The 22,750-nt window shown below is 42.7% G+C and overlaps 1 protein-coding gene across 1 annotated transcript in view; it reads right to left on the bottom strand.

The window, feature by feature from the left end:
• The window catches only part of FBXW4 (F-box and WD repeat domain containing 4), a 609,765-nt gene that overhangs the window by 50,254 nt on the left and 536,761 nt on the right, over positions 1-22,750 (bottom strand). The window contains exon 7 of the mRNA XM_085606457.1: positions 8,725-8,865. Coding sequence (XP_085462583.1) covers positions 8,725-8,865 — 141 coding nt within the window. The remainder of the gene's footprint in view (positions 1-8,724; positions 8,866-22,750) is intronic.

Raw genomic sequence — 22,750 nt, 5'->3', positions numbered from 1 at the left:
TTGTTTCCAGTCCAGGGAGGAACTGGCCTGGCAGTTCGGGTTGGACTGTTCCCATTGGGCGCAAGGTCAATACTTATTTTCATATGGCTGGGTCCAAACTGGAAGGGCAGGGTGAGCAAAATAACAATGGATTTAGGCCCAGATCTCTGTACTGGGGTGAATGTATGACATTGATCTGCATACTGTCCATCAATTGTTCTTTTTGCATTTGTCACCCCTAGTGGGATGGGTATGCACGGACGTAGGTCCCGTCCTCTTCATGCCACTGGAGTCAAGCGATCTGGCTGATGAGGGCTGAAGGCCCGAAACCGGTCCTAGGATGCTTGTTTCCAGTCCAGGGAGGACCTGGCCTGGCAGTTCGGGCTGGACTGTTCCCATTGGGCGCAGGGTCAAGACTGATTTGCATATAGCTGGGTCCAAATTGGAATGGCATGGTGAGCAAAAAATACATGGATTTAGGCCCAGATCTCTGTACTGGGGTGAATGTATGACATGGTTCTGCATTCTGACCATCAATTGTTCTTTTTGCAGTTACACTGTATGTAACATACTAAATATATAGTATGTGGTTGAAGATTGTTGTGGTGTATCTTGTAAGTTATAGTGTTTTGTATCGTGAGGTGTAGTGAGGTAAGTCATTATAGGGCTTTGCATGCTGATGATGTTGTTTAGAAGGGCCATACAAGGGGATGTGGTGTGATATAGTGCGATGTGTTTATGCATTTTACCTAGAGACAACGATCCAAATTTTTTATGTATGTACTGTATTCTAGATTTTGTAGGTTGTAGTATTTTTCATTGTTGTTAAATGGGTTCCAGTGATAAATTGTGATAGCATGTTCATGCTGAGATGTGTTGTTTAATGATGTAATGTAGTGTCATTGTGTATAGCATTATAGAGTGATGTGGTGTTATATCATGTAGCTCAGTGTGCTATTGTATGGAGTGGCGTGATGTGATCTGAGCAGAGTCCTCCTTGACAAAATGCAGGAATTTCTTTTTAACAAGTAATTGCCTAGTTCCCCATTTTAAGGGTCCCCTAATTGGCAAGGTCCCCAATTGCCAAGGGTTTAGTTGACTGTACCCATTTAAACATCTTATTTGTGTGTGCTTGTTGTGTATTTGTCTCTCAAGCTACAAGATGCCTTCTATAGGTCCCATTCAATAAAAAGAACAGATGAGGTGATGCTGGGTTGTTTGAGTGGTAAGGTGTGGATGTTTTGTATTGTGATGCCTGATGTGCCAAGGTGTTGTGTTCACTAAATATATGAATGTTGACGGGAAATGGTATATGGAGAGGCACAACAAGTTGGTGAATGGATGCACAGCTCCTTTTGTTTTTCAGGTGTGGGGTAACTTGCTTCTGCACTCTTACCACCCCCGTCCTGGTTAGAGACTCTTGGGCTGGGAGGAACTATAATTGAGGGGGATGGAAGAATGAATATTGTGGTGAGGTATAATGGGGTCAGGTCATATGTCCTCACATGGGTTATCAGGGACCACCGGGTGCAGTGAATAGCTGTTGATCTTTGTTTGGATAGCAGGATGACGATGTTTAAAGGCCCCAACCTATAAGGAAACATGTGTCACACAACTTTGCTGGCATGAGGGTGCCTCAGTAGTACCTCCGGGGACTGTAGGAGAGGCAGAGCAGGAAAGAAGTGCTTGTGGAGAAGCTATGCAAGGCAATGCTTTAGGCTTATGTACCTAAAATACCTAATCAAATGCAACCTCTTACAAGGGGTTGAATTTGATTTCATAGAAAAACAAATTCATTACTGAGAAATCATTTCATCTAAACTGTTTAAAGGAAATTTTCAGAACAAATAGCATTTACCTTTTCTTAGAAACCAATTCCCAGAATATCTTTTTTGTCAAAATTGACTTTCAAATGCTTATTTTTTAAATGTGTAAATGCAATCACTGCAGGTCTTACTTTCAGAAAGTTGTAGGAGATGTTTCAGTGCTTTACTTCAGGGGACATTATTTCATATTGATATCTTTTACACTGTCAAACAATTATTTCAGATGCTTTTAATTTGCTGACCCTTCACCGCCCATAAACACCAACTATCGCTGACCGCTCACAGCCCCTAAACACCATCAATCACTGCCCCTTAAAACTCCTCAACACGCCTAAACTACATTCATCTCAGAAGCCTAAAAGCCCTGTGTACACCAACAATCCACCATCCTGAACTATAGAATCACTCACTAGCCCTAACTCCATCCATTCCTGAACCCTAAAACCCCTTTCTATGCCTAACCCTTACCCAATTCATACCTCTTAAAACTCCTAAGTACATCCAAACTCCACCCATCCCAGAAACCTAAAAAACCTTTACTGCCCTTAAACACCAGCCATCCATGGCCCATAAGAACTCCTCAGTCTAAACTACTCATCTTGACCCCTAAAAAACCCTTTCTACATCTAAGCTCCACCCATCCCTGAATCATTAAAACCCCTCGCCACCCTAAACTCTACCCCATCCAGAACCCTAAAAACTCTTTGCCATCCCAGCCATCACCCATAATTGAACCTTAACCCTCACCAACCCTAAACTTCGCCCATCCATAAACCTATAAATTCCCTAAACACTCTTACACTACACACATCCCTGAAACCTAAGACCACCTAACACACAAACACCACTTATCCGTGAACACTAAAAACCCCTCAGTACACATACACTGCACCCATGTCTGTGCTCTAAAAACCTCTTTCTATGCCCAAACTCCAATTATTCCTGACTCCTAAAATCCTCATCACCCTATAAACATTACCCATCCCTGAACCCAAAAATCCCACAGTAGTCCTGGACTCCACCCACGTTTAATGTAATTTTGGATTTGTCCTTAACATTATCTTTCCTTTAAAATGTTTCCTTTATTTTTTACTTGTTTGCATTTCCTTAAAATTAGTTTTCCATTTGTTGGTTTCCTCCAATGTGGTTTCTCAGTTTTTGTTTACCGTTAATCACTTTCAAAGATCACAAAAGAGCAATTGGAGGAGTCTGCGTATGAATATATGGCATCTAACCGAGGTCCCTTTTATAATTTTTACTACTTGTTTCAACTGGCAAACATAAGCAGGCTCAATACCTTGAATTTCCAGATAAACGATGCAAACAACCATATACATGTCTATTTCTATAATGATTCAAGCTGACATTCACAATAAGGAAAGACCTCTGCATACTTACCATGTATTTATCACATATTCAACAAAAGAAACAAGGCTTCTGAAAGAACATTAACATAATAACATTACTAAAAGCCCACTTCATAGATCAAGACTTGCATCAGCATAGATTACAGAAAATGGCAGGTCGGAGATTTGCCAATCTGGTGAATTGTCATAGTTTTTCTACACATCGCATGATGATCACTCTGAATAATATATCCGACAGTAATTTCTATGGAAAGGGAGCTTTGTCGATGAAATGCATTTCCAATGGTGGTCTGAAGCTGAGGGTTAAAAGGTGCACTTCAGCAGCCTGTAAGACATGGAAGGAGAGCCTTCTGATTTTATGAAAGTTGAACCTCTGTATTTTACTCGAGCTGTTTCCCCCGCAATAGCTGCAGCAATTAGCTTAAGCGTTGGAACCTGAAATGACAATGCCAACTGGATATGTTGCACATTGCTAGTAGTCAGATAAATTCTTCAGGCATTGGATGACACTTGGAATGCTAAAATTCAGAGACATGGGGGAATCACACACGGGTGTTAAAACTGCCCTCAATGCGATCCTGGACATCTCCGAGGAACTGGACGGCACCAGGGCTTAGAAGCTCTTCCTCAACACTGCCCTGATGGTGGCCAAGAGGGACATAGCGGCCCATTGGCTGAATTCAGATCCACCTACGATGGCGCGCTGGCGTAGGGGAGTGGACTGGTGCGCGGCACAGGAACGGCCCCTATCCGCAGCCAGAGGGTGCCCGCAAAAATGTCATCGAATGTGGGGCAAATGGGTGGGGGTGGTGGAGGACTAAAGAGAGGGGGCTTCTGTCATGCGAATGTGGACTGGAGCTGGACCGTCATTATCTTCTTTATGCTTCTCAACTGTACGTGCGGATGTGATGTGTTTTCGTCTATATTCCATCTTAAATATTGTACCCTTGATTGGTGATGATGTTTTAGCAGCAATTTTACAAAATCAATAAAATTGGTTATAAAAAAAAACCTGCCCTCACACATAGAGATCTGTGTCATGCTTCATCATAGGGCTGCTAACACACCTCCGCGCAGACCAACGCTAGAGATGGAGCAATAGGGAAGGGGAAGACAATACAACACAAAAGTGGCAGATAATATGGGGATCACAAGTGAAAATAAGTGCAGGAACGGTGATTAAAAACTGGCTACAGGGAGTCCCGTCTAACAATTTTTGGAGTGGAGGGGTTGGAAACTCATAAAAGGTTTTCCAAACCACCATCCACCGGTCAAGGTGTGACCACTCTTTATTCTGGACAGGGTACCCAGTATTAAAATTGTTAGATGGGACTCCTTGTAGCCAGTTTTTAATCACTGTTACTGCACTTATTTTCACTTGTGATCCCCATATTATCTGCCACTTTTGTGTTGTATTGTCTTCCCCTTCCCTATTGCTCCACCTCCAGCGTTGGTCTGCACGGAGGTATGTTAGCAGCCCTATGATTAGGCATGACACAGATCTCTGTGTGTGAGGACAGTTTTAACACCCGTGTGTGATTCCCCCATGTCTCTGAATTTTAGCATTCTATATGCACATAGTCCCTCTTCTATGTAGTGGTTTCATAGTTGTTGAAGGAGGTCGAAGCAGGACTTGATCCTCCTACCCCTCTTTGTTGTGAGTTGATTGGATGACACCTATCAGGTGTACATAGAACATCCTGTAGTATGGATGGTGGTCTTAGATCTGCCTATCCTAGCGCTATTGCAGAGTAGGAAGGTAGTCCTGCACTCCTTACTCCTGATGCATTGCCTGCAGATTCCCCTTTACAAGCCGTAGGCCAACCAGACAAAAGCTCTCGACCCCAACCAAATGACTGGAAAAGGTTTATTGGCACTCTTTCTTTCTACTTTTTTTGTAATGCGACAGATATCTCAAGCTGAGATCTGTATGCAGCGGTAGATTGTGGATGAGTGATCAGATGCCATCTAAGTGCATTAAGTTGTTTCCTCCATCAGCAGTGAGTGTGAGGAAACAATAGCTTTTTATTCGAAACCTTTGTTCTACTCACTCACACCTTCCCTTCCCAGAGCTCAGTGCTTCTCTAACATGACTAATTAGTTTAAAGAAGACTACATACACTGCACTACCTATATACAACTCTGCCTGGTCTCGTGGAACATGAATCGCTTGTGTCGGACACTGTCCACTGATGGAGGCAGACCATCTTATTCAGGGCCAAGAAGAATAAGCTACAGCCAAAGACTTCCACTTGTCTTCCATGTGGCTAGAAACATTCAAAGGCTGCAGGCTATGTAATTAGGTTCTATAAAACATGTTTTTTTTAAAGAGTTTTATATAGCGAGAACTAGACCCGAAGATATCGGGTATCAGAGCGCTTTACATAGCACCAGTTTCGTTACACAAGGACATAACAGCCAAAGTGTGTGGACCATCTTCCATTGTGGCTGGGACACGAGCATATACTGCATCCGAACACCCTGCCTCATGTTGCCTGGGAACATGGAACACAGCCAAAGACTGAAGTCCATGGTAAAGATGCTTAAGAATATGAGCATAGACCACAGCCAAAGGATACTCTCTATGTAAGAAAGCATCACCTATAGGAACCTAAGTACCAAGGAATAAGGCCTAAGCCTACAGACCATGTTGCATGGGCTCAGGGAACATTACCTTGGATCACGCTTGTAAGCTCAGCTCATGCCACCCGGTGTCATGGGACAAGTTCATGGCTTGAGTGCAGTAGCATTATGTGTACTTTTCACATGGGAAGGGTTTGTAAAAGAATCAGTAAAAGGCGTGGTCACAAGTTATATTAGTTTGGTTTCTTTTAGAGTCCTTCAAGCTGCCCAAATGTCCTCTCAAAGCACACAATAATGCACCATGAAGAGTGATTCTGTTAACAGGGCAAGATCTACAACCAACTCGAGGGTGCCTTGCGGAGGATTAATGTGCACTTATGTGACACATACAATTTTAAAATGTATATCATCACCAGGCCCCTGAAATCCATTGAAAATAACTTTAGTCCATGTAGAGATATGGTTGGGATGGAAGACGTCAAACTAACATCTCTGCAAAAACCTTGGGAAATAAAATACTTCATTCGAAGTGATACAAAGGTTACTCCCAAAACCCTGCTAACTCTTGAAATGTGATAGTTGAGGTAGACTCCCAGCCTTAATTCCCACCCCTCTGCACTGCTCATAACCTCAAAAGGTATTACAAATGTCTTCACAAATAAAATCCTTGAGGACCTTACATCACCAATCAAAAGCTATTTAAAAAAGTAATATTTCTCTGCTGTATGGCTGACCCGAGAGCAAGAAAACCAACAATGGTGCTTATGGGCAGAAAGAAACCTCCCTGCGCGTAAAAAACAATGCCATGCTGGGCAAAAACACGGTGGCCTGCTAAGAATTTATTTCTGCAGAAAGTGCATCTGCAGGACTAGTAGAGTACTTTGATAAACGGAGTCTCTGCCAGACCAGCATGGATTTATAAATATGAATAGCAATGCACCACCGGGGGTGGGGGGGAATGGGAGGTGATAGCCCCAGCAAACGGAGCTGTGGGTAAATGACACAGCTTGAAATCTCACATACAGACCACTTTTAGCTGTCTGTTGCAAAAACGTCTTGCAGGCTAAGCCAAAACATTACAGTGGGCTTTGGCCTGCGGCAACGCTTACCAATGTTTTTTTATTTATTTTTTTAGTTTTATATAGTGCGAACCTGACCCGAATCGGGTATCAGAGCGCTTTACATGAGCACCAGTTTAGTTACAGATGGACACATTCATTTTTGTTAGGCACAGGGAGATTAAGTGATTTGCCCAGAATCACAGGATGTTGAGTGTCGTTGCCGAGACTCGGTTCCCCAGCTTCGAGGTCGACCGCTCTAGCCGTAAAACTATACTGTCTCCCCAGGTTTTGGTTTTTTTCACTCTTATTAGAGTACTTCTTATTCAATGGCTTTCCTTCTTCTGTCCCTCCCCTGTAACATGTCTTCTTTATCATGCTTTTGATAGGATGGCTTGGCTTGTGTGACTAAAATGCTCACATTTAGGCAACAACTTTTTTCTTTTGCTATTGACCTTCCTAGTGAGTGCATGTGTTTTGACCGTCTCTTCATCATGTTTTCTTCATGTAGCACAGTCCTCTCAAATACCTGGTGCACGCGCTACAAGTTGCTGCTTCTGCTTCCCACCTCAGTCATTACTACCCAACCATGGCTTTATTTTTTGATTTCACTCCCCATCAAGCTCCCCGCAACCACTCCCTTTGCTTACCCCAACTTGCTTCACCCACCCACTCCAGCATTACTCCACCACCCCTCTAGGTCATTAAAGTATTTTTTACAGTATTTTTGGAGGACCTTTCAGCTGCAGTTTGCTGCCGGGCCGCTCCGTTTTCATTAAAAAAAAAAAACATTGTTTTCAATTTACCACCCTTAGCAGCGTCCCCATCTTGGAACAGAACATAAAAAGAATAAACAAAATGGCAATCTCCTAATTCTGTAGGCTCGCGCATCTATGATGATGCATGCATGCATGCGCCTACATAATGACGCAGTACATAGCAGTGTCAAGACGCCTACATGTGCATTTGCGTTATCACATCTTTTTTTGGAGGGGGGGTGGGGGGTGGGGGGCTGATGCTGCACAGCATTGCCAAAAAGCACTGGCAAAGTCAAACAGTTAAAAAGGCAAGACATATTTGGTTTGCCAATGGTTGTTATTATATTTCCTGCTACGAATTAGGCTACAAATAGAATGAGTCACACAAAGAGGATTTTGTTCCTTAATAGTATCCACACCCTTATTAAACAAATCTTTGAAAAATAAGTTTCTCTGTGTATCACGTTTTACTTCTGCCTAGCTCACATCAGATTGTGCCATTGTTTTCGAAATTACATTTGCCAACTACTGATTTATTTCAACGAATACCATACATTTGGTTTCATTTTGACTTTTAAGAAAGAATGAATAAAGCTGGAAAATGTTACTTTTAGTTTATAAAACAAAGCTAAACACTTCCAGATAATGGACATCTTTGGTTCCAGTGTTTACCTCCCTAACTCGAAGAGACAAAGTTTAAGTATTGAAATGGCCTTCGGACCCCTAAGCACACTGTCAGAAAATAACCACAACTATACCAATATTAATATCAACTACAAAAATAACACTACTAAGAATGACAAAAACAACAACGATAATAATTGCGATATTGATCATTATAACAATGAATTTAGGGAAAATCTTGGTTATAAAATAATGTTTACAGTTAAATTTACAAGTATTTATTTGTAACAAGCATGCCACGGACTAAATCATCGCTAACACAGCAAATCCCTTTCAAAATAGTAACACTCATAAAATAATCATCGCAAAGGATTAACTCGGCGAATTAACGTTAATACATTTAATAAAACAAGAAATATTACATTTTTTAAAAGCTAATATAACATTTAAGTTGAAACAACCTTTCTTCCTCGTTTTTTTTTTAAAAATAACATTGGGTGATCATTTAAATTCATATGCAGATACATACCTCGTGCTTGAGCGCAGGTCCCAGTACCGGATAAAAGTGTCGTAACCACACGAGAGTACGGTGAACGGGGTTTCATAAGTGACGTCCAGGACCCCGGCCCCATGGCGGAAGTCTGTGCCGAGACAGCTCACCAGCTGCCCACTAGAAGACAAGATACGGGAGAACGGTCACTGACCATACAGAGGGCAGAGTGCACTCTACAGATGTTGATAGCACAGGCCCCACGCAAATAAAATGGCTTTAGTTGGAGAAAAAAAATCGAATAAACAGATCATACAGCAACGGGGTGACCTCAGTGGTTATCTAGACAGAGTAGGCAGGCAAAACACTGTGGCAATATGACGCCAATAGCAAGTTTTATACCATTCAATGAACACGACAAGTAACAACTTCCCCTCCACCCCACTAGTATACTGGTCAAAAGCAGGAACTTGTGACCTTGTCGTGCACACCTACGATGCGTTTCGTGGAAGGAATTTTTCCTATCCGGGATCTACACAACTGCCACACATTAAAATAGGTGCTGCTGCTAATAAACTTTAGAAGGGGTTGTGGATGTGGAGGGGGTTATCTGCCAGACATCACTATTCTAGTACTAAGACACGTGACGTCACACTTTATCTTGCGGTTTTTATGCATCCGAGCACAAACATTCACCCACTGTTTAAAGGAAAATACATTTGGTTTTCTCAATATTCACACAAGGAATTGTGATAACTTAGGCACAGATGACAATGGTGTGCTGCCACAATTTTCTCAAGAGGGGGCACTTTATGTGTACCTTGCGCTAGAGTCTAGACAGTGCCCAAATTCTGTTGCTACTGGACTCACCCAGCGTGGTATTAAGTAACTATAATTTAGTGTCACGTGCAAACATTTGCCGAACTGTAAACCAATTCTGCGACCAACAATGCACACCCTACAGGTTCAGACTCCACCAATCGATCGCACTGACGCGATATGGCTTACACACTTCATTTGATTCACTGATGAATTGACAGGATTGTGTTGATAAATGTGTCACTCGGGACACGCACACGTGATTGGGACTCTTCATGCCCTTGCTGGATGACGTGTTTTGAGAGGAAAGGTTTCCTAGCCAATCATATTAATCCTAGGGAAACTTCGTTGTTGTCAATGAGAGCCCTATTGACTCGACCAGATCCGAAAGATCACCCTTAAGGACCTTTCCAGTCATATGAGTGGGGCTTGGTACTAAAATGCTCTAGTTAGAATTGTACCACACATTTCTACAAACTAAAAAAACATTAATTTCAGTGGACTCCACCATTTGAATTGTCTTTTGGTTTTGCAAATATTTGATCTGTTTATTGTCGATATAGTCTCCTTCTTCTTCCAATGGATCCAACGCCTTTAAGACGCAGAATGTAATGTTAGGTACAGACGATGCAGGGAGGGTGGGGATCATGGCCGGCTGAAGATCCAGAGGAGCCCATGGCAGATCAATGCATGGGGAGCCCTGAATATTTCCAGACCAAAGTCCAACGCTAGGCATGTGCTAAGCAAATGACAATACAATGACATTAAAATAAATGAATACTGGAAAAGACCAGATAAATAATCCATTTATTGCTGGCATAGTGTGAGCACCTGAGGTGGGGAACAAAGCATAATACAAACATTCACAGCATGCCTTTAGCAGGATCTTCAGGATGCAAACTCTAGTCATGGAAAAGGGGCCCTCAAGGCGCTGGTGCCCCATTCGATTGAAAGGGATGGAATACCCTGGTGCTGCGACTGGTGGGAATTCATCATTGATGTCTGGTACCCTGACTGACACACAGCACACAGTTTGATTTCGGTTACTTCCTTCTCCAAGCAGACCATTGGCCCTCACTTTGGGAGACACCTACATGAACACAACTGCTAAGCATCTAAGTGTTAAATGTTTCGGACAATGCACATTCCTTTCAAAGTATTAGGAGAGTAAATACCTGAACGGAATTGTTTGGCGCACCTATTGAAGAGAGCGATGCTTCATATGTACAACTCAGTGCAGACACAACACACACTTTTTTTTCAACCACAGGCTGCTATGCCGGGTCAACCTTGGAATCTTCTTTGAAGTTAAGAAGAGAGGCTAGAATGCACCTTGCGAACAAGGTCACTCGCAGAGCCTGAAAATGTTGTTTCCATTGGCTACTTGATCCAGTGTCACGGATCTAAGACACCATCGTCAAATGCCTTAATTCCATCTGCAATCTGGGCTAAATCCTTGTTGGGGGATAAAGACCACACAAAAGGAGAAATGGAGTCCTAGAAGATGTTAAAATAAGTAAACACCTTTGTGTCAGAGAAATAGCTGATGAAGCAGATTAGCGCCTAACGCGCTGGTGTTCCCAGATCAGAAGGCGAAAGGCCTGCGCGATCTTTGTAGCCAGCACGCTTCTGTGATCACAGTTCTGGCGGCATGCTGAGACCAGTCCGTTTCCCCCAGTCGCTCTCCAAAGAGCAGATTACGTAGAATAACAAATTTCTTTGTCACTGTGTAATTCCCTCCGTGACCGTGACTGTGGGCGACTACATCGACCCTCGATGCCAAGCCCCTAGCAACCATTTAGAGAGGCTAGTCAGCCCTGGCGACAGCCCCCCATGCAAGCTAGGAGGACAAGCTTTAGCAACAAGTGCATGAATTAATCTCCCCCAACCTGAATCCAAGGGTGATGAGTTATTGGACTTTGTCTTGCTCAAGGCCAAGAATCTGTGGATTCCAGGCTTCTGTCTTGACCCCCCTCCCCCCACCAACCCCCGCTCGCTCTTTCTTCAGTACCTAGTAATACTCCTTAGAATAAAAGATTTACCAATGCAGGTCAAAAGGATAAATAATTTACAGACTAGCTCTTCTATACATGCGAAAGCTTGAATAAACCTCTTCTGTGTTCCAATGAGATGACAAAAATTGATCATGGAGAGGGAACGCAGAGCGCGGAGAACTGAAATAGAATGGATATGACCTGCACAACAACTTTTTAGCTAGCATATAACTTAGACACATTGGGAACACATCTTTATGTGGCTCCCTGCTTTATCTTCCCCCAGGTGTGGTCAGTGTGGCTTAGGCTACTGCAACAAGAAGTGTAAGATAAAGTGTGTAAACTTCTAGATGGTCGTGAAATTTTGTGGCAGTTAAGTGTTTAATGCAGCTGCAGTATGACCCTGCCAGTGGGAATGGTTTGATTACAAGCACTAGAAATCCGGAAAAGGCAGGATTTCCTGAAGAATAGCGGCAGAGAGCAGCCATCTGAAAGGGTCAGTGGTGTTTGCTTTAATTGTAGCTGAAAACTTGCCAGTCTGCGTAAACTGAAAAGGGAGTCAAAGCCAGCGACAATTCCCAAAAGGTACCCAGTGCACTGACGTCAGGCCCTAGTTCATTCTGTTTTCAGATCGCCGTTCACAAAGGTCTTCTACTTGTACAGGTAGAGCCAACGGAGGTGAGCAAATAACTGTCAATCGTGAATGCAAAATCACGTTAGTGACCCACAAAACATGATTTTTCACTTGTAAATGGATTTACTAGCACTTAAAAAGACACCAATATATTGCAATGTTAAGTGCAAGGAAAGCTCCCACAGTTTGGCGATAGCCTGTATCAAAACTCCTGAAAAACACCAAACCATTATTTTCAACCAGGCTGTTCCAAGTGAAAAGATGTATAGCATTGTTGCTACGTCAATTTGTTTTTTTTTTTGTAAACTGAAACTGAAGGAAGTAGAACTTTGCAAAACGCAAATCCCCTCCGTGAAATTAACAACGGTCTGGATAAAAGAGCACTACCAACGCCAATAGGTCTAGAATTGACTGCAAGCCTTTGACTTTGTCAATGCTTCTTTTGTTTAGTTATGGTATCTGCAAAACTGGATTGTCGGGTCAACTGCCAGAATCCCATCAATCCGAAAAACATAAAACCAAAACTTTTTCCTGGGTTCTCAAGAAGCACACATTGCCATAGTAGTCCCAGACGCTGACGGGAACTTTCTTGTATGCAAATGTGCTCCTTGAAAAAGAGAAAGTAGAATGCCGTCACTCACAGTGAAGTTAGCCAATAGCTGAAGTGGGCTGGCCCACTGCCCCAAGTGACTGCTGTAGTGGGTGGAAGCAAAATGTGAATGACATAATAAAAGACTCGTGGATGAAGAGGGCTGGCTGAAAGCCCTTGTACGCAAATATATTATATAGTTTTAATACAGTCGAAAGATCTTGGCTAACAGCAGACCTAAATAATGAGTCGTTACTTTCTGTGACAGTAGTAACAGGTTTGCACCCTATATGGTTATTTGAAGAAAGCAGTTCTCAGATTATTACAGAACTAGGTATGTTATTAGAAGAACTTTGTGCAATGAATAAGGCCAAGGGTAAGAGCCTTGCATAAGTCACACATCTCTGCCTGCTTCCAGCTTATAATGAAAACCACTGCGGCATCACTCCATCATACTTTCCATGAGTTTGGGGTGTTGGAGCATCACCGTGCTCATCCCGGTCCCTTACACGTCCCCCCTGCAATGTATATCGCTGTTTTTGTTTCCAATCAGTAGCTAGATATTGAAATACTGCACAATATTGAAACTGTTTTCTCCATTCTTGTAGAGTTTCCATTCCTTTAATTGTTTTACCTTTCTATAATATGGTTCTTAAGATGCCATGCTTACCCCTAAAACCAGACTGAAGCACTTGTGTGACCTGCCGTGCCTGTAGGGCCGACGAGGCCCTTTATCCAATCGGGCATTTGTGCTAGAGGGCAGGAGCTGTTAGAGGATGGCCACTAGCTCAGTCTTCAGCTGCCTGGGCTTCATGGCAGCAGGCAAAAAGAGAGAGACTGCAAATAAAGACAGGAAAGAAAGAGACAAGAAGGGTGTGTGGTCTCATTTGAAAACATTGAATGGGCGCTGTTGCTAACTGTTTTGCCAGGACTGTTTTGGTTTCCAGTCAGGCCCTGCTTGACTGGGGTATATCATGGTCATCACAGGTATTTATGGGCCGCTGATAAAAAGAGGTAAACTAAATTAAACGTTTCCAAAGAAATGTCATAGGGGTACCAACATAATACAAACTACCTTTCACACCCAACATCGCAGGTGCACAACGCCCATAAGGCAAAAAGGGCTTTAACCCCCCCCATGTGTCTCAGCCTGGGCTGCTGCAGCTTGAACTGTTGTGGGCTCGGCTCAGCAGTGCATGGCGTCTTATCTTCGCCACACCCGAGTTTTTCACAGGTATTTAAAAGACCATTTACCTGCCTTTTATAAACGGGTTAATAAAGCTTTGTTTTTTTTTTCACTCGGTCCAGTACCACGTGGGTCCCCACTCTGCCTATTTTTACAATTGTATTTTATTTTTACTGCCACAGTTAGAGAATGCATTTCATGAAAAGTTATCTCCCAAGTAGGGATGCCACCTTTCCAAAAGAACAATACCAGCCATTTGTTGTGTAAAGAACCTGCAAAGACTTGGCCTTGACACTAAATAGGGCTGTAAATAAAATGGTGTGTATTCATTTGTCTTTGTTTCCTTTAATTATTAGTCATGGATCATTAATGCAGCCCTAGAACACATTTATAAGTGTTTTCTGTTTATATTTGCTGTTTGAAGTATGAACAAAAAGTGCTAAAAACATGGCTTTAAGTGATTTTGCTTATTTTTTGTGCTGGCTGGGACTTCAAAATACCAGTGGTGCTGGTAGAAATCTAATCAGCTGACAACCCTAATCAGGAGACGGAAAGTGTGTTGCAGGATCAGCACATTATTTATTTCCTCCACCTTCCATCCCCGACTGATGCCATAATAGCAATAGTATAGCTTATATTTGAAACCCTACGACAACTCACACCTCATTCTCACTGCTCACCCTTCACTTTCACGCTCACCCTGCACTCACGTTGCTCACCATGCCATTCACCCTTCTCCTACCTTACACTCACACGAGCACCCTGCACGCACCTGACACTCCACTCACTTGTCACTTTCACCACTCACAGAGATCACACTGCATTCACGCTGTTACCCTGCACTCACACCGTTCCTCCTCCTCAATCCCTGCGCTCACACAAGTACACCGCTCACCCTGCACTCACAGCGACCACACTGCAATCATGCCCCTCGCCATGAACTCACGCCGTTCTCCCTCCACTCACCCTGTGGTCTCATGAGTACACCTCTCACCCTGTACTCACAGTGATCACACTGCACTTGCATTACTCACCAAGCACACACGCTTTTCACCCTGCACTTACACAAGCACACTACTCACTCTGCACTCATGACACTTCACTTACCTGACACTTCACAGCTCACTCTGTAATCTCACTCAAACAAGCACATCACTTTTCATTCATTCATTCGTCCCACTCTGGAATTTTACCTGAACCCAAACTCATGTCACATCATTCATCCAACTGTGACTCCTCTCACCCGAATCTCACAGTGTCAGATCGCTCATTGTGCATTCACATAAGCACTTCTGTCACTCACACAGCTCACCCTTCACTCACATAGGCACAGTACTCGACCTGAATTCACACCACACAAACAAGCACATCACTCACCTTGGAGTCACACCACTCACCTTGCATTTCCTTCTCCCACCCTGCACTCATATGGACAAAGCTCTCAGCCTGCATTCATATAGACACTGTTCATCCTGCCTGCACACACCAGTCACTCTCACAGATCACCCTTCACTCTTGCCGCTTACCCTGATCCGCACACAGGCACACCACCTAGCCTGCATTTACACCACTCACACACCCCTACACTCACTCTGCACGCACTAATCTTACTTGACACTCACATGGACCTTCCTATCACATTGCATTCATGCAGCTCACCCAACACTCAGATCAGCACATTTTTCACCCTACACTCGCACCACTCACGCTGCACTCACTCACACTATTCACCATCACCCAGCACTTACATGAGCACACGTTACTCTGCATATATAGAAATGACATCTCTCATGAATATACACACATTTCTACAAAGGCACCTACAGACTACCTGCTCTTTCCTTAGTACTAGATAGCTACTTAATTCCATCTGTAAAAATGGGGTGGTGCAAGAGGGGAGAGTGGACTGAGAATGTGGGATGGCACAAGGAGGGAGGCTAGGGCTCAGAATTTAGGGTATGGTCCTGGATTGACGATAGTGTGTCACCTTCAGCCATTCCTGGCTTTCCAGTCACCACAATGCTTTATTCCGAGACATTGTTTCTCCTTTTTTTTTTACCTTGAACGTTGGGTCTCAAAACCCCCCAAAATGCATAGTGTTACTGGATAAAATCCATGGTTGTCAAAAAAGTCAAGCATTTCATAAGATCAGTTATATGCTTTGATATTACATGTTAGAACGTGGATTAGTTAATTTCCAATACTGTAACTGCTTGATCCACACTTGAAACCAAATATAAGCCCTGTACAGCTATTTTAAGGAAGTGCACTTTTCCTTCACATCATACTTGCAACAAACATTGACAAGGCAATATATTATTATTTTTGAATAGCGTACAGAGAATATGTTTTTATTAAGCTTCACTAAAAGGCAAGGCAGATATAGCAGGAGCAGCAGTACAAGATTTTCTAACACAATAAAAGCTGATTGACTAATGGAAGTGTGAGTGGCAGCGTGTCTGTGTGCGAGTGTGACAGGGTACAAATGTACGAAAGAGTGCAAGAGATATAGTGAGAATTTGTGTTTGAGAGAATGTGTGAGTGCATGTGTGTTATGCGTACAAGTGTGCTGCTTGTCTGGCATACTGGAGGTTATTCGTGCCTCAGGGACAAGGGCACGAATAGCATATGGATGCAACAAATTACCTATGACAAACTGCAGGCCCTGACATGCTTCTATTAAGACACCGTGATTGGCTGGAGGGACTCGAACGACCTAACTGAGAAAGCCGCTAGCCCAGTTGTACCCAGTGGCAGGGATACGGAACACGAGCCACCACACCTGGCAATTCTGCAGCACACATAGAAAAAGGAAAACACCTCTCGTGATTGTTTTGTGCAGGAAAAGACACAAAAACAATCACCTCTACAATGAAGACACCCTTGCACCATGGCGCAAGGGTACCTTCATTGGCGCATAGCAGCTAATTGCGCACCAGCGCAGGGGAAAAGGACAGGAAAGGGCCATATCTTGTAGATATGGCACATTCCTGCCCTTTTCTTGTGACGCACGGCAATGCAGCTGGAAGGCTTGCTGCACTGCCCAGCGTTAAAATATTGTAAATGAGGTCCTTAATTTATAGCATATGGAGGGGATCTATAGCAAAATGTTCGAACTGATATTTGAGGTAACTATTATCATAAGATTTCCTGTACTAATTTTATAGGGGGTGTCTAAAGCAAAATGCTGACCCTTGTATACCAGTGGGAATTTGTTTTTTTTAAAAACATATTTTATTAATCGATTGCACAGGTGTTACAGGACCCTGAATATCAGGGTCGACGACAGAGTCACATTGTAGCATATCTCAATTACCGGTGGGAATTTTTAGAGGTACCCATGACTGTGGCTGAAGTATTCTTGGAAAATGTCTGGCACTGTCAAATTGACTGTACTCCTTGGCATAAGGGGCTCACCCATGAAAAAATGAAAATGATGACCTTGGTATAGTGGAAGTGATTTCTGACTTAAAACTTTTGAAAAAAATAACATCTGCTCCTAGGAAAGGCTGGTGCACCATGAAAGTGCTGGGATATTTCACGAATATCCTAAAAGGGTCTGCTGCATTTTAGCAAAGTTGATCCCAAAAGTTTCAAAATGTTTTCACGGAAAAAGTCTGCTCTCCCTTATATCATCTACAAGAAATCTGTTAACTTGTTTTGCTTGCTCGAATATGGGGGTAGTAGCACACCCCACCACTTACATAGATTTTTTCCCTCCTATAATGGCAATGAGATTAGCTCTGACCCTTTCTGGGAATGTGTGTTCTGCCCCATTGCTGGAAGCAGAACTGGCTTTAGGGCAGTGCAACCAGTGCAGCCAGACCTGGTGTTGACTTTGGTGGGGGGCGCTGTGTTTAAAAGTAATTTTTGGTTTAAAAACACATGAACTTCCTTGTGTATCAGGCAGTTTTCAGGCAACAATAACAAAATTATGCAGGATAACTCTGGTGATTAATGTTCCTATTGGTGAGAGTTCGGAATTTTGTCTAATGGCAGTTTTGACTCATCAAAAAGTAGATTGGAGGGTTAATGTGCCTGCTGTGAAGACTGTGTACCATGCAGATTACAGAACTGAGTGTGAATGAATTATCAGTAGCACTATAAAAAATGAAATGTACGTCAGAGAGAGGCTATGGAGAGATGAGGCGCACTGTTGGAGAGTGGCAGTGAGGAAATCCATGAAAGAGGGCATTAAAAATATATTGTCGCACGGGGTGCAATCAGCGCTTGAGCAGGCCCTGGTTGGGAGTCTTAACCTCCCCCCGAAGTTCAGTCAGGTCTAGTTGCGCCCCTGCAACATCGTGTAACTGCTTGCTAAAGGTAAGGGTTGTAGCCTTAATAAGCCAAGAAAGGCAGGTCCCTGCATTGGCTTTTCTTTCATTCATGCAACAAAATATACATCCTCCACTGTGGTTCAGCCCAGCAGTTGCGTTATAACATCTTTAATTGAGTCTTGAAATTAGATCTCTTTGGTTAATCCAGATGTTACGTGTCAATAACGCAAGCAGTCTTACAATCATTCCTATTTTCTATGTTCCTTGTAATTAAAAGCATAATTCTACTTAGGAAGGTGAGGGAATAGGTTTTAAAAAATCCGCCACCTTCTCCTTGTATCAAAGTAGAATTTGAATCCGCCAAATGCAACTGCCATACACAATAACCTAGAGATCTCTACCCACATATGCCTATAGCCCGTCCTGCCATAAAAATAGCACTCAAAGCTACAGTATTGCTGTATTTGTTCGGGGCACTGACCAGTTTATCTTGCTGTGAATACCATGATAGGCAAATAAAGTGTTTTTGTTGCGAACAATGGCACTATGCATGTACTCACAAATCTTTCCCCGGTTCTCTGCGGTAGGGACGTCCCAGGGACACAAGCATTGAGTCGGCCCCAGAGATGGTGTCGCCCAAAGCCTTTCGAGACTTGGGAAGGGGGGCCGCATGCCCCCTCCGCTTTTAAAATAGCACCCACTGGGGATGGGATCACCGTGGCCTTTCGAGGCTCTGGGAGGGGGATACGCATACCCTGCCAGCACTTTCTGGGCAGGGAACTCAACTTTGCTCTGGGTCAGCAGTTACAAAATGCTGCTCCCACCGGGGCAGGAGCAAAGAGAAAGTGCTGGCTCCCACCAGCACCTAGTAGAGTGCTGGCTGGGAGACAGTTGGGGTCTCAAGGGCTTTGGGGCTCCCCCCATGGCCCCTTATGACACCTGGAGAGTGGGTGGCATTTTTTTAAAAACAAAGATTTTCTTGTTGATGTTACCCCTACAAGTGGCAGGGGCATCACTAACCATTTTTGTAAAGTTGGGGGGGGGGGGGCCTGCAGGAAGCGTAGCAGCTCCCAGGAACATATAAAAAACACATTAAGTCTATTGGGTCATTAAATAAATACTTGACCCTCGGTGAGCTTACTATTTTTTTTTTAAAGCACTTCTTTTGCCCTTGCCATGCACTTCTAATCACCCCACATATTACCTCACTTGTGGCATGTTCTATAACACCATTGATAGCATCACTGCACCATTTGTAATGACATCATTGATCACAAGACTGCGCATCGCGGTGGTGCAAGTTAGAGTTACTTTACAGCACGAGTTATCGTTACTAGAGATAACTTTAACTGGTGAATTTCAGCGTTTTACTTTCTTCTTCAAATCTTTACGTTGTCACTGAAATTTTCACCTAACTGGAATGTTACTTTAATCTTTGTTTTTTTTCCAGTGAATTTCTACGTTTAAAAAAAAAGTAAAGTAATGTATACTGCCAATTCCTAACTATAACGCCACTCTAACCTTTGCCTATCCATCTATCTATCCATCTATCCATCTATCTATCCATCTATCTGTATATATTCACTCGTCACCACCAACCGGAAGTTTAGGGAGCTTCAATGCTCGGCGGTCCTGGATAGGCCCCGGCAGCCCTTGTAAATCCATCCGCAAATTCTCCGTAGTCAACGAATAATCCAGGACACCCAAGGCTGGTTCAACAATTTTATTTGGAAGATCTGCTCAAACACCGACGCGTTTCGCCTTTCAGCTTTATCACAGTATCATAGTTTGTGAATCTGGGAAACCAATCGAGCCATTGAGATTACCCTTAAGAGCTCTTTGTATTTCGCTTTACATGACCTGATATGAAACTCTACATGCTGTTTGTTACAAACACAGATAACCCTGTCAGAACAAAATGTCGTATCATTTATCAGAGAAACATGTAGCTTTGTCACTACTGTATGTACAACAATTACAAGGCCCATATTTATGGGAACGTGGTGGCAAGGGAGGCTCTCGAGTCTTGGTTTATTTACAATTCAAGCTTCCTGGACTTATTCATGATTTCAAAGTTTCAGATCACTTGTAAATGATCCACAATTTGTTTGTGATCATCTCGTTCAAATGATTTTCAGACTGAAGTGAATGCTAATTACTTCAAGGTTCTTATAACTATGTGCCATGCTCAGGACTGTGTCTGGGTGTAGGTCTCATCATCTTATCTTGGGAATCCTGAATTGTGTCTTTTATACCTAGCCCGTTTGCTTAAATTGGATATTTTGTTTGTCACTTCTATTCAGAAAATATTTGCTCAGGATATATTCATCATTCTACAATATGATCTTGCAATTGACTGCATATTCCTTTCAAATGGAGGACATAAATTAAGATGATCCTAGAAACCTTCCCAAGCTCTCCCAGTGCCCCTCTCATATCCGTCGCTGGATGCAGAATAGCTGGTTATGCCTGGATGGTGGAAAAAATGAAACATTGCTCATTGGACCTGTAAGCCCATCCCATTTCCCCTCTCTTGGTTCACTGATATGAATTCGCTCCCTACCCTGGTGAATCGCACACGAAGGTGTGACCACCAATAGTGATCCCTCATGTTCCCTCAGATAAATGTGGTATGCAAATAGCATTATACCACATATGACAACTGGAAAGGATCCTCCAGCTGTTAACATTACTCCCCAGAATACTGTCTTAAAATACTCCCTGAGGTCACGTTCTACATGGATTATTGTAATGGCCTCCACACCGGCATCACCCACACCTCTGGCTGGAACGGCTGTTGCCATTGTTATTAAGGCTCTTCTCTATGGAACTAGTTGCCCAATACACTCTGGTATTCAGATGATATTGCTACTCCCGTTGCAACATCTCAGCCAGGATGATACAGGCCCTACCCCCTCTACCTCAAGGTTTTGAGATCATTGTGACCTTTTTAGTGAAACTTCTAAACTACATCATAGTGTAAGGTCTGTTTTGGGTGCACTACTACCTCTGGCACATTCTTGCTCATCCATCCTACTCCCACCCACCCGCTGAGTGCTCCGAGACCACCAACTGGGTAGCCTCAGAGTGCTTTACAAAAACCCTAGAATAAAATAATTTACAGAAGCCTCTGCATAGCATAGCAAATGTAAGCAAAACTTGAGAAATTATAACAGGGATTAAAATCCAATCGCACTTAATTATTTTCTGTGAAAATCAAATGATTTATCTATATTAGAAGTAAGATGTGACAGTGGTGTCATGATAAATGTTGACATAAAACTTAGAAGTATAGTTGTGAAGGATTATAACAATCATTTAGGTTAGCAGCCCTGAAAATACAACGCGTTTAGTTCGCTAAACATTCGTTGGCTAATTAGCATGGGAACCAGCTATTTAGGTTTTTTAACTGGACATTAAGAATGGAATGGAACATAAGCACATATAATGATAGCAAAGGATTGAAAGGACAGATAAACGTCCAATAAACTAAAGAATTACAATTTGGATCATTTAATTAATTGGATACATTACTTACGAAGCAATACTTCCACTCATAAAATAATACTTCAATGTATTAATTGAATGTGGACAATGGTCTCTCACTGCCTCCTTCGAGTATGTGGCAGGATAAACTGTTTGTATGTCTGATACCCACAAAATGAAAACAATGGATCATTACCAGTGCCATGCCTCTCACAACAAAGGGCCAGACGTTAGTTTCCTTTGCGCCAATCACAATTTCTGTGTAGTACCGGTCAGGTGGTGAGAATCTACACTGAAACATGAATCAATGCAGTGCTTTAGACTGTTAGAGGTCCTAAAAGAAGCAGTGTAGTTGAGAAGGGCAACAATTGTACGTGCCTCTGGTCCAAACTTTCATACAGATGGTTTACATATCAATTAAAAAATGTGGCAACACCTCAGTTCTTCCTGATGAGTGTCCTCAAGGGCCTCTGCAAATTTACCCAAGGTCTGTACTGAATGAGGATTGAGTACTAGAATATAACTATACAATGATACTATCCAAGGGCTTCAATATCTATTTCTTGCATTATATACCATATTATCCGTACTTAACAACATCCAATGTGGTAGAGTTAAAGGCATTCTTCTACCATGCATAATGCTTCCTTAAATCCCACCTGACCGTCTGCCAGCACTTGGTTAACCCTGTCTTGTCCAAGACATGTATTAATGAAAATTTGCCACACATTTGATGGCAGAGTCAACTATGGAGTCAAGGAAAGATGCCAATTCAGGGTCTAATCCTAGCACTCCACAGCAAAAACCGTAAATGCCCTTTTCACTCTACATGCCTTCATAACCACTTAATTCTCCAAGGGAACTTGTTCGATTGCACCGAACACACTTAACAGGATCCTAAAATTGGCAGTCAAGGACTTTTGCTGTGTTCTTTTTACATTATGGATCAGCAAGTGTGACATTTCCCATGCTTCTCGTAACCACTATCTGCTAGAAAAAAACCATAACCTTGGTCTCAAATAATTCTAAAAGTGAATTCCGGGTAATCACTGCCAAAACTGGTTTCTGATCTGAATAAAT

Source organism: Triturus cristatus, chromosome 1_2 (assembly GCF_964204655.1).
Source record: "Triturus cristatus chromosome 1_2, aTriCri1.1, whole genome shotgun sequence".
Classification (NCBI taxonomy): Eukaryota; Metazoa; Chordata; class Amphibia; order Caudata; family Salamandridae; genus Triturus; species Triturus cristatus.
This window is presented reverse-complemented; position numbering and strand designations above follow the sequence as displayed.